Below are 13722 nucleotides of genomic sequence, written 5' to 3' on the forward strand. Positions count from 1 at the left end.
TATAAAAGCCATGTTGTAAGAAATGAGCAGTTCTGACACGTAAAAGCAAGAACCATCATGACTGATGTCCTGCTGGCATTCTTATCTGGTTTGGGGTGGGAACATTTCAGGATTAAATTTACAAATTTGCACACGGGATAGCAAGCTGGGTGTTACTTTGCGTATATTTCGATGAAGTAAGAGTTTCCTAGAGTAACTCAGTTTAAGTTTTTCAATTTTTATTGACAAGTGTGTAGTATTATTCTTAGCAAATCAAAGGTGCTGTTACTACAACAAAATGGATTGTTAAACCAAGATATCAGGATGTGTACAGAAAGTATTTTGTAACATAGTTTTAAGTTTTCAAACTGCTCCATGTGTTTTGTTTTGAAACAATCCAGTAAAATTAGTATTTGGGTGCTATAGACAAATAGCAAATATTAAGAAAGTGAACTTTGTGTAAGGTCACCTCATTAAGGAAAGAGGTCACATTGAACCAATGATTTTCTGTCACATTTAATCATGGTTTACTGCATAAACAATTGGTTCCATTCACATATGCTAACCCATAAATCAAATCACAGAGTTTAGCTTAGTGTTATGTGTAAACCTATGATCTGACTGGCAGCTCATTCTTTACTGCTTGATATGTACCAGCTCTTCATGAACAAAGGAAGAAATTAGTTTTACCTGAAATATTTTCTTAAAGAACTGGCAGCAAATCTCAACAAATGTCAGTTTAAGAAATGTATGGAATTTATAAGAAGTAATTTCTAAGCACCTTTGGAACTTTCCTCGTTTTTGGTTTAGAGAAAATTTCTCTTAAGAGACTGATAAAATATCAGGTGTTGTTATTTTTATAATGTATGTATTAACGTGATTATTCCTGGATATTCAATACAATTATGACAACCAAATAATTACGGTAATTTGCGAAGTTTTACACTTGAACAATTTTAAATCAAATCTTCCAACGTAGTACAATAACAATCCCTTTTGATTTTAGAATGTTAAAATAATATACGTTTTGGATGAATCATATTCCATACCTCCACAAAGATTGTTTCTAGACCCAGTACCATCCATCAAGATCTAGGTAGCCTCCACAGAAAAGTATGCTAATATCAACTTCAGTTGGTATGACAGTTATGTTTTTTCCTGGACAGATAAATTTGATTATTATGATTATTATGACACAAGCACAGTAATTTCACATCTGTAAAGCAAGTGATGTAAAGCAAGAAATGTGGGATTTCCACTGAAGACTTCCAGTTCAGCAAGGCCAATATTAAAAGATTACAAGTATAATTCCAAAATGAAAAGAACGACAATTTAATTAAGAGTTAGGTTTACAGTAATTCTTCACTCAACCATTCATTCAGACACATATTATAATCAATTTTTACCAAGACAGTCTTGGAAAGCTCTATTCTATTCAGGGATAAGGTAGCAAAAATTGCAACCTATTCTCATGTATGCTTTCTAAAAATAAATTCAACTAACCTCAACAGCTAGTGGATGTGGGACAGAGCTTAATTTTGTACCTCCTTAGAAAGAAACAGCTCAAGATATCCAGTTTTATTCCACATAACTCTAATTTTTATGTTGAAGTTGGTGTGCCAGTTAAGTCACAAAGATTGAAATAAAACATTTATACTATTGGGAAGTAGACTACATGTTTGTGCTTGGTAAACATGAACTGTGGTTTGAGCAAAAAACTGCTACTGTTCCTCCGTGTTATGCAATTTACATATTAAGTCAACCTGACTTTTGCATTATCAAAATTGATTTTTCATGTACTTCTACAAACTGCAGACCTTAGTTTATCATGTACATCTACCTGTAGTTGTGAAAAAGCAACCTGTACACAGGACACTAAATATTTTTTAGTATTTAGAATCAAAGTATTACTCCTGTAAGCTTTCAGAATTTTACATTGTGCTCCAATGTCATGTAACATTTGCAAATTCTTGTACTCCTATTACTAGTTTGTGACAGACGCCGAAGCTAGTGCCTAAAATAATTGAAATTGCTGCAGTGATAACAAGCTTTGTTTGAAGAATACATTCAAAATATTTCTCTGTGATTATCAGATAGAAACTAATGGCATATGCAATGTTTTAGACCTAACTTTCAGATCAACATTTAAATACACAACACCTACAAAAATACAACCTCATGTCAGCTATAAATACAATAGAGAACAATTTAAATATGTTACAGAGCAAACATTTTAAAAAGGATGGGATGGATTATCTTTGTCTTTGAGATCTTACACAATAATGTTGAACTTATTTCAGGTTATTTTACTGAAATTTGTAAAGATATTGTACTTCAGACACTATTCTGCACTGCAGAATTTTCAACCCTTATATAATCTTTACTAAAATTATAAAACCTCTAGTGCTGTAGTACAGAATGACACTTCGGAATATTTATTTTGCTACAAGTTGTATGTTGACAGAAAGACACCAATGGCCTTCAACCTATTGAAATGAGAAGAGGAATGCTCAATAAACTCCTTTCTTTGTAGTTTGCAATGGTCAACAAAGGCACATGTAATTATAGCTTATAAATTAAAACTGAAAACATGTTTGCATGTGTTTTACTTGTGTACATAAAAAAGTACCAAAGTAGTGTAATAGTTTGTACAGTAAGCAGTTCTTTACAGTTTAGCTTTTTTTCAGCAAAGTTTTTAGACCCTATTATATATCTGAATAAGGATATCATTAGAACTTTTGTCAAACTCCTACTGTCATGTTTCTGATAGAGTATTAAAAAAAAAAGATAACACTACAAAGTTTTCCATCTTCCATCTAAAAATTATACTCTATGCATTGGTTGGGTATAGGTAGCCTGCAAAAAAATATCAAAACAATTAGAGTTACATAACCAATTGATAATCATTAGAAGACGGTTAGCATCAAAAAAGATAGTTGTGATAAGAGAAGGGACAGCTATACAGCTGTTCTCTTTAATACTATTTTGCAATTTATGGTAATTATGGTATTATTTATTGTAATATCTTTCAAAAAACAGGTTCCACTGTTTTAGAACTGCAACCTGCCTTTAAATCAGTATAAAATGATCATTTCCAAAATATTTGAAAACTAATTGGGAAACATGCTTTAGTTAGTTTTGCATTTATTTGGCAGCATTGGATTGTTAATAGTCACATAAGCAGCATCTGAGGACCAGCCCAGATATTCTTTGAAGAAAAAGTGCTAACACTTTTCATAACATTTCATAAAAATCACTAAATTTGGAACAAATATTTTTAAAAATATTACTAACTTTCCAGACACTGTTGCTATTTCTTAAAGTAAAAAATAAAGTGTTTAATTTTCACACTATAAAGAATTGTGTGCTTTTTAAAAATCACAGGTTCACTATTCTTTTAAAAAAAGAATTGATAAGCAAAATATAAGTAATGAAAGATTCTCTAACATTCTGTAACATGCATCAGCAAATGAATCATGTGCTTTTTCATTTCTGTATCTTATATATCAGACTGAATATGCATAAACCCATAGTTTATATCATTTCATATTCAGTGATATGAATATGGATTCTTGTGGAACTGCTGTATTTTATCTATAACAATATTTATGTACATATTTATAAGCTAGACACTGTATTCATTGGTATTTCAGTACACTAGACAGTCTTCCATTGTCTCCTGATCTCTGAATCAGCAAGTGTTCCAGAATGCTAAGAGATCTACTTATGGTTTTAAGTTTTTTCTCATAACTGAAAATGATTCCTATTCCATATTGAAGAAATTAATGGCTAAACACTAGGACTAATATTCAAGACAGCTTATCCAAATGACTAATATTGTTCACAAAACTACCACATAAAAAGAAAGTTGTGCTACATGGTCATTACCATTGCTCTATTGTAACCATTCACGAGGAATGTTTCATTTAAATTATGTTTTCAAATTCAGTAGCGTTCAGCTGTAGAACAAACCTGTTGATCAAAGCCTTGTCTCACAACAAAACCAAGTTAACTTTATCTACTATTAGTATCCCCATTCCCAAAGGCATTGCACTCAGCAAATAAAACATAGTCAAAGATCAGAGCTCAAAATTACCATTAGAAAAGTACAGCCTTACAAATTAGGTGCAATGAGTATTCTTCTAAAGTCAATGGCACAATTCCCACTGAGTTTACAGATTCTGGATAACTAATACAGCCCATACTGCAGTTGTCATATAACATTTTATATAAATTTCCCAATATATATGTCTTAACACACGTCTTTTAGGGCAAAAAAGGCAAGGCAGCACAGGTTGCCTTGTCATGCTAATGTGCATGAAAGGTAACAGAGAATACTTGGAAAGAATGGTTAACTGTCCCCCCTCCCATTTCTTCCTGCATACATACTCCTTAAGCAATTTTAATCACCCTGTTCAACTGGAGCCTGACTAGGGGTAACCTTTGAAATGGAACATTTCCAGCCAGACTTACTCACACCTGCCTGTTCATCCACTGTAAATCCTAAATTTCTTTTCCTCTGCAACTGTGTAGATAAGAAAACATTATCAATGAAATGCTTCATTTGGCCTTTTAAAAAGTAAGTATGTAAAATACTTCCACGCACATAAAAATAAAGATCATGAAGAAAATTTAAAGCCTTATCTTGTCCCCATGATAGCTTTCTGTGTGCAATGAATTTTAGTATATGGAGTAGCATTCCACCATGTAAGCCTCTACTATATGCAAGTTTAATCTGACAGAACCCAGACATATATGTAGTGTCTTAATGGATATTTGGTCACACTGGAGAAACAGCAGCTCTTACTATGTAACCAATATAAAACTTGATCAATGTTTTTTAAAAAAAACAAGTCTGAAAATGTGTATTTTTAAAAACAAAAAGTTTTAAGGTTTGGTTCCATTAACCACTGAATACGTAGCCCTAAAAAATATCTAACCTAAAAAGTTCCTAACCAAAATATTTATTCTATTTAACCCTGTTTAGCAACTAAAGGCATTGCCTTCAGGGATTATCTTAAAATGTCCCCATCAGAATAAAGGACACATTTGTTCTTTTAACCAAATATATTGGACTTAGGTCTGAGTTTGAAGGAGGCTTTCAGGGACCTTTCTTCTTCTTCTGCTTCTTCTTCTTCTGCATCCCCCCTGAAAGAAGGGGTGGTGTGGATGATTTGGGTATGGAACCGGATTTTGTTGAGGCGGGGTTTTATCCTACCACTGCCCGAGGTTTTCCTACTCAGTTCTTTGCTCTTGTTGGGCGCTGCCGACCCGTCTCCGGACTCCCTTTCATCCCCGTGGTGATGGTGAGAAAGCTTGTAAGTAATGAGGTTCGAGGGGAGCACTTTGGAAAGTCTCCAGCGGCTGCTGCCATTAGGCGCCCCGCTGTCGACCTCGTCTTGCAGAGCCCCCACAAGGCTCCGGACCTCTTCGGCGGTGCCCCGGCTCAGGTAGTGCGAGGCCTTGCGGCCGCTGTAATCCCGAATATCGACATCGGCGTCGTAGGCGCCCACGAGCAGCTTCACCACCTCCAAGTGGCCGTGCATGGCGGCCAGGTGCAGCGCCGTGTAGCCGCCGCTCGTGCGCGCGTTAATGTTGATGGGCAGGCGCTGCCGGTGGGCGAAGTTGACCAGCCTGGCCAGCAGCTCGGGGTGGCCCAGCTTGGCCGCCCAGTGCAGGCACGTGAAGCCCGTGATGAAGTCGCGCTTGGCCAACAGCGCTGGCTCGCAGCTCAGCAAACTCTCCAGGCTTTCCCAGCGTCCGTCCGAAGCGCACAGCATCCACGCGTGCTCCAGCGGATCCAAGGCCACCGAGCCGCCGCCGCCGCCCTCGTCCTCGGCCGACGAAGACGCCAGGGACGCGCTGTCCGAATCCCCGCCGCGGCTCCCGCCGCTGCCGCCGCGGTGCAGCAGCCCGCCGCGCTTCAGCTGCGGGGAGCTGCCCACCATACGCTCCCGGAAGATCTTGTGCCCGCACCTGGGTGTGTGGGCGCCGGTAGAGGCCCCGCCCGCCGGGGCGCCGACACCTGCGTCCGTGGAGGGCGGCGAGTCCTCTCCGAGCAGGGCCTCGACGCTGTTCCCGCCGGGCTTCTCCTCAGCCTCGGCTGCGGCATCTCCCGAGGGCGTCGGCACCGCCTCTAGGCGCGGCGGGCTGCTCCGCTCTTCCTCCCGGCTGCTGCCGCCGCCGCCTTCTCCGGGGCTCTCGGGGCTCGCTAGAGGTGCCTCCGGGGCTCGGGCTGAAGGCGCCTCCGCCGGTGCTTCTGAGGGGGCGGCGGCGGCGGCGTCAGTCTCCTCGGGCGGCGTCTCACCAGAGGCGGCAGAGAGACCCCCTCTCGCCACCACCGCCGCCGCCTCTTCCTTCAGCGGTTCGGCGCCGGCTTCCTCTCGGCGGGCCGCCCCTCCATCCCGGCCGTCCCCGCCGTCCCCTTCGCCCGCGCCGCCAGGAGCACCAGGGGGGCGCGGCGCGTCCGCGGGCTGCCCGACGGCCCCGGGGGCGTCCTCGGCCGAAGAGGCCGCCGCGGCTTCGGATTTGCGACCGCCAGCCGCGCCGCGGTATCTCTTGCGCAACTGCACATACTTGGCCCCGGAGCCGGGCTCCTGGCGCACCGTGGCCACGGCGTTGACCAGCTCCTTAAAGCGCTCGCGGGCCCGGGCGCGACGCTGCGGGTCCGGCGAGGTAAGGAAGCCACGGAAATGCTCCAACAGGTCGGCGTTGCGAGCCCGGCCCCCGCGCTCTGCCAGGAACTGGAGCACCGCGTCCTGGTCCAGCTCCGCCGACGCAGCCATGGGCGCCCACGGAGAGTTGGCGGCGGCGGCGGCGGCGACTCCGCCCGGCCGCCTTCAGCGCGGAATCCTCTCCCGGCTCCTTCTCCTGGCCCTCCATGGCATCGTCGCTGCCATCAGACGCGCGGCGGCATCGCCGGAGTCCGGCTTCTCCTCCTCCGTCCTCCCTCCTTTACTGGACCCCACCAGGCGCGCGTCCCCTCCTTGCTCACGTGATGTCCGCGAGGGAATCAGGGAGGCGCCTATTTGCCGTTTTCAAACTCCCCTCCCCTCCCCTTCCCTTCCCTTCCCTTAATGAATCTCGCCGCTCGAGAGGCTCTAACGAAGCTCCCTGCTGAGAAAGGAAGGTAGAGGCGCTCGCCCGAGGCCACGCCCTCGCGGTGCCCTCCCATATTAAGATCGCTCTCCCCGTGGACGGTAGCGCAGCTCGTTCCCCTCCTCTCCGTACGTTTGTTTGCGGTTTGTGCAGCATCTTCTCCCGTCGAAACGGGATTGGCTAGGCCTTGGTCCCGCCCTTCTTTTCACGCGGCCTCTCATCACCACCAGTTACATTCCAGCTGTTGGGATTGGAGTTGGAAGTTCGGCGCTGACTCCCTCCCTCCCTCCCTATTGTCTTTGGCGCGCGGTGACCCCTCCCCTCATGTCATGGCTTCTTCCGATGTGGCTCGGCAGCTGGTAAGTCCCGCGCGCGCCCCGGGATGAGGGCAGAGGGAGAGCCGGCCTTGACCCGGCGGCAACGGTCCCTCTCGGGCTGCGGCCCCGTGCATGCTTTGTGGTTAGAAAATCCCATTGGACTCCCCGGGGTTACTTCTGGTAAAGAGGAAGTTGCAGTCCTCGAGAGGCGTCTCACCCCAGTGATTTCGGCGGGCAGGGTCGTGTTACTGGGTACAGGATCGGGCATAAATTATCCAGAAGGGCAGCTCTGTGGGACCCAGATTGCCAGCTTCCCCCTTCGCTTACAGCTTTGTGACAGAAAGGCTGCTTTGCTGAAATCCAAAAGCACCAACCTCTAGAAATTTTTGTGGCCCCAAGGCCAGTGAGTGCTTGCTTAGAGAATTTTTTATATTATAGACATTATTATTAGTTGGATTTATATTTCCCCTTTCTTCCAGGAACTTGAGGTATTGTACCTTATGAGGTAGGTTGACCTGAGAGAGAGAGACTGGCCTGGAGTCAGTTCCCTTGACTTTTCATGTCTGGGTATGGAGTTGAACTTGACTTTCCCTCATTCTAGTCCAGTGTCCCTAATCAGGAGACTGCATGAGCTTCTGAGAGTTCAGAGGATTTACTTTCAAATATAGGTGGAGTTCTCAGCTGATGGTGGCATATGGCTGGCTGTGCCTGGCTTAGAAACTAAGTAGGATTGGAGTTGATTAGCACTTGGATGGGAGATTTCCTGAACTATAGTGTAGACTGGAAAGTCAGAAAAGCATTCTGAAACCACTTCCATACTGTTGGCAGAAAACTTTGTGGACAGTGTTTGTGTAACTCATTAGAAGTTGAGCTTCGTTCAGGAGGGCCTTTAATGTTAAAAGTATGCAACCTTATGTAAAAAATAGACCTATATAGATTTGTTGCTTGTTTTCTAAAGAACGTACATGCATGTCAGCATCTGCTCTAGCAAGTTTTTCTCAAATGACTTTTGTAAGACATTAAAGACTGCTAACAGATTTACTGTGGCATCAGTTTACTGGATTAAACCTAGTGTGCCATCTATGCCCCTGTTATTCATTGGCTTCTATTAAATACTTTAATGTTTCTCCTGTACCTTTACTTTAGTATTTCCATACACTGCTGTTACAAATTCCCAGGCATCCCATCTGTTATTAGTTCTTCAAAGAACACTTCTCCTTATTTTATCTTTTCTCCCTGAGAAACTGCCTGAATACTCATCTTTTAACTTTTCTATAGAACTCTTGCCTTGTAAGATTTTTTTTCCTGGAGCCTCTTTTTTGAGTTCTAGCAATTCAAGTTGAATATTTCTATATAAAAAACTATATATATAGGAAACAAGGTGCTAGGAAGAAGAGTAGATCAGAACTCATCTCCCTCACACATGCATGGATCTAATTCTATTATGTGCTGGAAAGTTGTGTTGCTGTGTGTGTATTACAACATTCAGCCACATTTGTGCCTACCTCCAGTCTGAAGTATTACAACTAAAAAGAGTTCCTTCTTCATTAGTTGTTTGGAAGTTCATTGAGTACGGAAATGATCAACTTTCACGCACACATTCAACTTAATATTAAATTTACAAATTAACCAACTATATTGTTGCTGCCGTCCAATAATAATTTGCTTGGGAGACAGTTCCATTGAACTCAATAAAATTTACTTTTGAGTCAATGTGAACAGCTTTGCACTGTCAGTAGCTTTATGCTACCAATGTAATTCAGCTGTATGTATGTATATATGAATGTAAACTGGCTTATGCTACTGAGGCAATTCAGATATGTGTGTATGTCTGTATGTGTGTGTGATATATATAATACACGCGCACGCATACATGTATCTGAATTGCCTCAGTAGCATAAGCCATTTTCCATTCACAATATATTAATTGATGTCAGGTTGCTGTCATTAAATACAGCCTTTGAATAATTTTCTGTGCCTTTGTAAGCATTTAGCTTGTCAAGGATTTTCCTCCACACCCAGCACTATTCTGTAATCAAGCATCCTTTATGCTGGTAAATCAGCACTCTTCCCTTACAACAAATAAAGCAACACCCATATTTTCATCATTACTTTTTTGAATCTACTTAGCACAGCCTTTTTTTCCATAAGATAATATAGCTATGCAAATTATGGGTTTCCTTGTCTGAAGTTATGAAATGAATTACATACTAAAGAAGTGAAAAGTTATTCATAGGCTGTTGCTATCATGGAATAATGAGGAAAAAGGGCAGTAATGTTTTGAATTATTGCATGTTTTAGTGTAATAATTAGCCTCTATTCTGGACAAATCCTATTTATATGTATTATTTAAAAACTCTCATATTTTACTTCATTTATAAGAGGAGCATAAGGTAGCTCATACATTTAAAAGTATATAAAAGCCTATGGCAATTTTCTGCCCAGTTATGAACAATCCTAAAACTACATATGAATGCAGTAGACAAATAACAATAACACTTTCTAGGGAAATATTAGAAATATATACCAAGAAGTCTTTGTTTTAACCATTTGAAAATCTTTGAAATTTTGCCAGCGTCATAAAAACATGGGGATGAGACTTCAGTTGCATGATTGTGATTTCCCCCTTCACATACAAAGGGAGAAAATGGTGCTCCAAGTTGCAGTTTTCCATAAGCTATGTTTACTATTATGATATACTGGATTGTATTTGTACAAACTGGCAAGCTTGCTGGGTTTTTACAGAGTTGTTCAAAGTTGCTCATCTCCTACTGGAGGAGAGGGGAAAAGGAGAACATGGCATGAAAACTTGTCTGCTTATGTTTATTTGGATGCTGTGACTTTGAGTGAAACTGACTTCAGTGGATGCCTGTTATTTTTTTTATTTCTCAAGTACATTTCTCTTGTAAGAAAAGAACAGATGAGAACAGAAAATACTGCATAATTGATCTTACAGTCTTAGTTCATAAAATACACATGTATAGGATTATATGAAAAGTGTGTATCTTTTACTGTGAAAAAACAGGATAGTATCGTCTATTAAATAGTAATATGTCAAAATTTAAGTTTTGTTATATTTGGAATGTTATGAGATTTTATAGAATTTATACACAGATTTCCTTTGCATAGATTTGAATCTGATTCATTTACTGTCCCCATTCTATTATGAGATAGATTGTCAGTTTGAAAACAGTGAATGATACACCTTCTAGGATCTATAGCCTTTTATTTTTCTAAGTCTGGGTCCAAATTGTGCTTTGGCAGTATAGTTGTGAGTGTACTTGTTGCACAAGCAACAAATGAGTATATTTTGACTACTATATAGCACTCTAGATGATAAAGTGTTAGCCTTGGTTATTGTTGTCTATTGTGTATTGCTAACTTTTGAAGTGCATATGATAGATGAAGAATGCATTCTGTAAGGATAATGTCTTCTTCAGGTGAAGATTTGTGAAGATTTAAGAGAAAAAAGTAATTAAAAGATACTAGTATTTAAATTCATGATACCAATATAAATGATTTATAGCAAAGTTATTTAGATGTTCAAGTCCTTCAAAAGATTTCCGTATCTCAGACACTTGAGTCACTTAGCTTCCTGATTAAAACTTGCATCTACAAGTATGTTCTTTGGCAAAGATTCAGGGACACAGAGAAATAATTGGCTTGGTATTTCTGATATGCTGTTTGCAGCAATGTTGTGAAAAATAGTTTCACTGAGACAATTCGCATCCTGTTTAAAAATGCATATTCAATTATATGTTCATTCTAGTGATTTACTCTTGCCAAATGTAGTTTTTTAGGGCTGAGTTGTTTTTTTTTTAAACCAAATGGCCAATTGCATTTTTCTACAAGAGGTAATACAAAATTGTTGCTTTTACTGTGTTTTCATTGTTTAATAAAAATATAATTTAAGAAGTTAATCATTTTTTAGAAAAGAAAAAGAAAAAAGATGGAGAAAAAGAAAAAAAAGGAAAAATAAGGTGCAAAGTGGATGAACAGGGAATTTTCAAGCATCATGAATTAAGTTTAAAAATTCGGTGTTCCATTGTTTAGTTTTAAATAATTGAATGTGCTGTATAATTTTAAAACTACAATCACTGTTAAGATCCAAGTAATATATGAATATCAACAGCAATAATCAGCACAGTATAAATTAATATCAGCACTGATATTAAGAATTACTGTAATTTCCACCCAGGTAATTGCAGACCTTATGTTAAGAGAAACCCAAATTTCAGATGTGGTACCAACCCCTACGTAGAATTATAATTTAAAAATGGTTTTCCAACCTAATTAAACTCTTTGTCAGACTTACTTTTGAAATACAAGTTGTGTTCAACATTGAGGCATATTCCCAGAGTTTAATTACCCATTTTATTCCTATTACCCAATAGGAAGTGTAGAGTATCCTGGCAGAAGATACCATGTACAAAGCTAATTCAGTATACTTTGTGGGAATGTAAGTTCTAATAATATTAGAGTTGTTCAACGAGATGGGGAGTGACAACTTTGATATATATATAAATAAATAAAAAATAGATTGGAAAGGATTCAGCTTTTAAAATGTGCTTCAATCTATTTAAATCACTTTCCATAATTGTTGAACTTTACAACATTGCTACAAAATATAGAAAAATATTCTAAACTGGTTGTTACATTTTAATAATTTTTAGAGAATGAGCTGGCCATTTTAGTACTGAAATAATATACTAGCAGTAAAGCATCTTATACCAATTTTCTCTAAGTATAATATTCAGTATGAATTTCTTATTGTTATATATCAATTATTGTATCTAAATTTTTCCTCCATTAATCATACAGTCTTTAACTTGTTCAGTTTCTGAGCTATAGTTATCAGTGATTTAAAAATAAGGCCTAGCAAGTGCTCCAGACTTTTGTTATTTGTTGTTGTTCAGTCGTTAAGTCGTGTCCGACTCTTCGTGACCCATGAACCATATTGCGCCAGGCCTTCCTGTCCTTCACTGCCTCCCTGAGTTTGCTCAGTTTCATGCTCATTGCTTCAGTGATGCTATCTAACCATCTCATCCTCTGCCGTCCTCTTCTCCTTTTGCCTTCAATCTTTCCCAGCATCAGGGTCTTTTCCAAAGACTCCTCTCTTCGCATTAGGTGACCAAAGTATCTGAGCTTGAGCTTCATTATCGATCCTTCCAATGAGCAATCAGGGTTGATTTCCTTTAAGATTGACTGGTTTGACCTCCTAGCAGTCCAGGGGACTCTCAAGAGTCTTCTCCAGCACCACAGTTCAAAGGCATCAATTCTTCGGCGCTCAGCCTTCTTTATGGTCCAGCTCTCACAGCCATACATTACTACTGGAAAAACCATAGCTTTGACTATGCGGATCTTTGTCGGCAAGGTGATGTCTCTGCTTAACTTTTGTTATAAGGTTTTCAAATTCAGTCAAGTCTCTCAGTACTCCCCCTTGTTTTTGCAGCTCTTTTAAAGCTACAGGATACTGCTTATTTGAAGAAATCAAACTGGTCAGGATGTATCGATTCAATTAAAAAATAATTCTCTTTTCAAGTATTGCAGTAAAAAGCTTGTAGTCTACATTCAATAAAGAAATAGGTCTATATGACTTTTTATGAGTTGGATCATTTCTTTTCTTGTAGATCAGAGAGATGAAGCTTCTTCATGTTGTTAAATCTCATTCATTACCTAGATTAATGCTTTGACCAAAATTTCTTGAAAAGTCTTCTAGTATATTGTAGATATACCATCAGGTCCTAAGTTCTTAGTTTCAGTTTTTTAAAATTGATTCTTAAGTTTCATCTTTTGTTGTAGGTTTATTAAGTACCTCCTTTTGTTGATCTGTAAATTTCATAAGTAGCACTGTATTCAAATATTCTTCAGATTTTTCTGGACCAGATGTCGGTTTTTGATATAATCTTGAACAGAATTTAACCCATTGCTCCATCATGCAATCTTGAGATATGTGAATTTTACAAGTATATCACATGGTAATTTTCTTCTTCGTGCTGTCCATAAATTTATTCTATAGATATCTTGAATTTCCAAAGTTTCATCTACAACTAAGCCAAGATAAGTTTTGAGTACGTTTTTTATTTCTCTTTTCTGTATGTTCTTTTTTGAAATCCTCAGATATTCTTCCGAACTTTACAAGGTTCTGCTTCAGCTATTTCCAATTTAGCTTCCAACTTCTTTAACTCTGTCTTTTGGGTTTTCTGAACTGAATACAACTCCTGACGTTCTTGTCTTCAGATCTTTAATTTCTTTATCCTGGTGTTCTAATTTGGCTATGAATTTGTAGTATTTATCACAAAAATAAGCCTTAAAAGGATCCAATTTG

General features: G+C 39.6%; 2 protein-coding genes across 4 annotated transcripts in view; one reads left to right on the forward strand and one right to left on the reverse strand.

Moving 5' to 3' along the window:
* Positions 1–1282: 1282 nt before the first annotated feature.
* SOWAHC (sosondowah ankyrin repeat domain family member C) lies at positions 1283–7032 on the reverse strand. Its single transcript, XM_025165677.2, has one exon. The coding sequence runs from the start codon at positions 6762–6764 to the stop codon at positions 5037–5039; it is 1728 nt and encodes a 575-aa protein (XP_025021445.2). The 5' UTR covers positions 6765–7032; the 3' UTR covers positions 1283–5036.
* Positions 7033–7084: 52 nt separating this feature from the next.
* The window catches only part of SEPTIN10 (septin 10), a 50676-nt gene continuing 44038 nt past the window's right edge, over positions 7085–13722 (forward strand). For 2 of the 3 annotated variants that reach the window (XM_088136557.1, XM_088136558.1), the window contains exon 1: positions 7085–7436. In XM_088136557.1, the coding sequence (XP_087992683.1) occupies positions 7407–7436 (30 nt within the window). In that variant the 5' untranslated portion in view covers positions 7085–7406. The remainder of the gene's footprint in view (positions 7437–13722) is intronic. The other variant, XM_007426640.4, reaches the window with a different exon arrangement.

The sequence above is a fragment of the Python bivittatus genome, unplaced genomic scaffold, assembly GCF_059951505.1.
Source record: "Python bivittatus isolate LINGU-HERP-01145 unplaced genomic scaffold, Pbiv_v1 ctg000060_np1212, whole genome shotgun sequence".
Lineage (NCBI taxonomy): Eukaryota > Metazoa > Chordata > Lepidosauria > Squamata > Pythonidae > Python > Python bivittatus.

What these genes read in the sequence shown, in the direction of transcription:
- SOWAHC (XM_025165677.2), bottom strand. Translation starts at nt 6,764, where the DNA reads ATGGCTGCGTCGGCGGAGCTGGACCAGGACGCGGTGCTCCAGTTCCTG.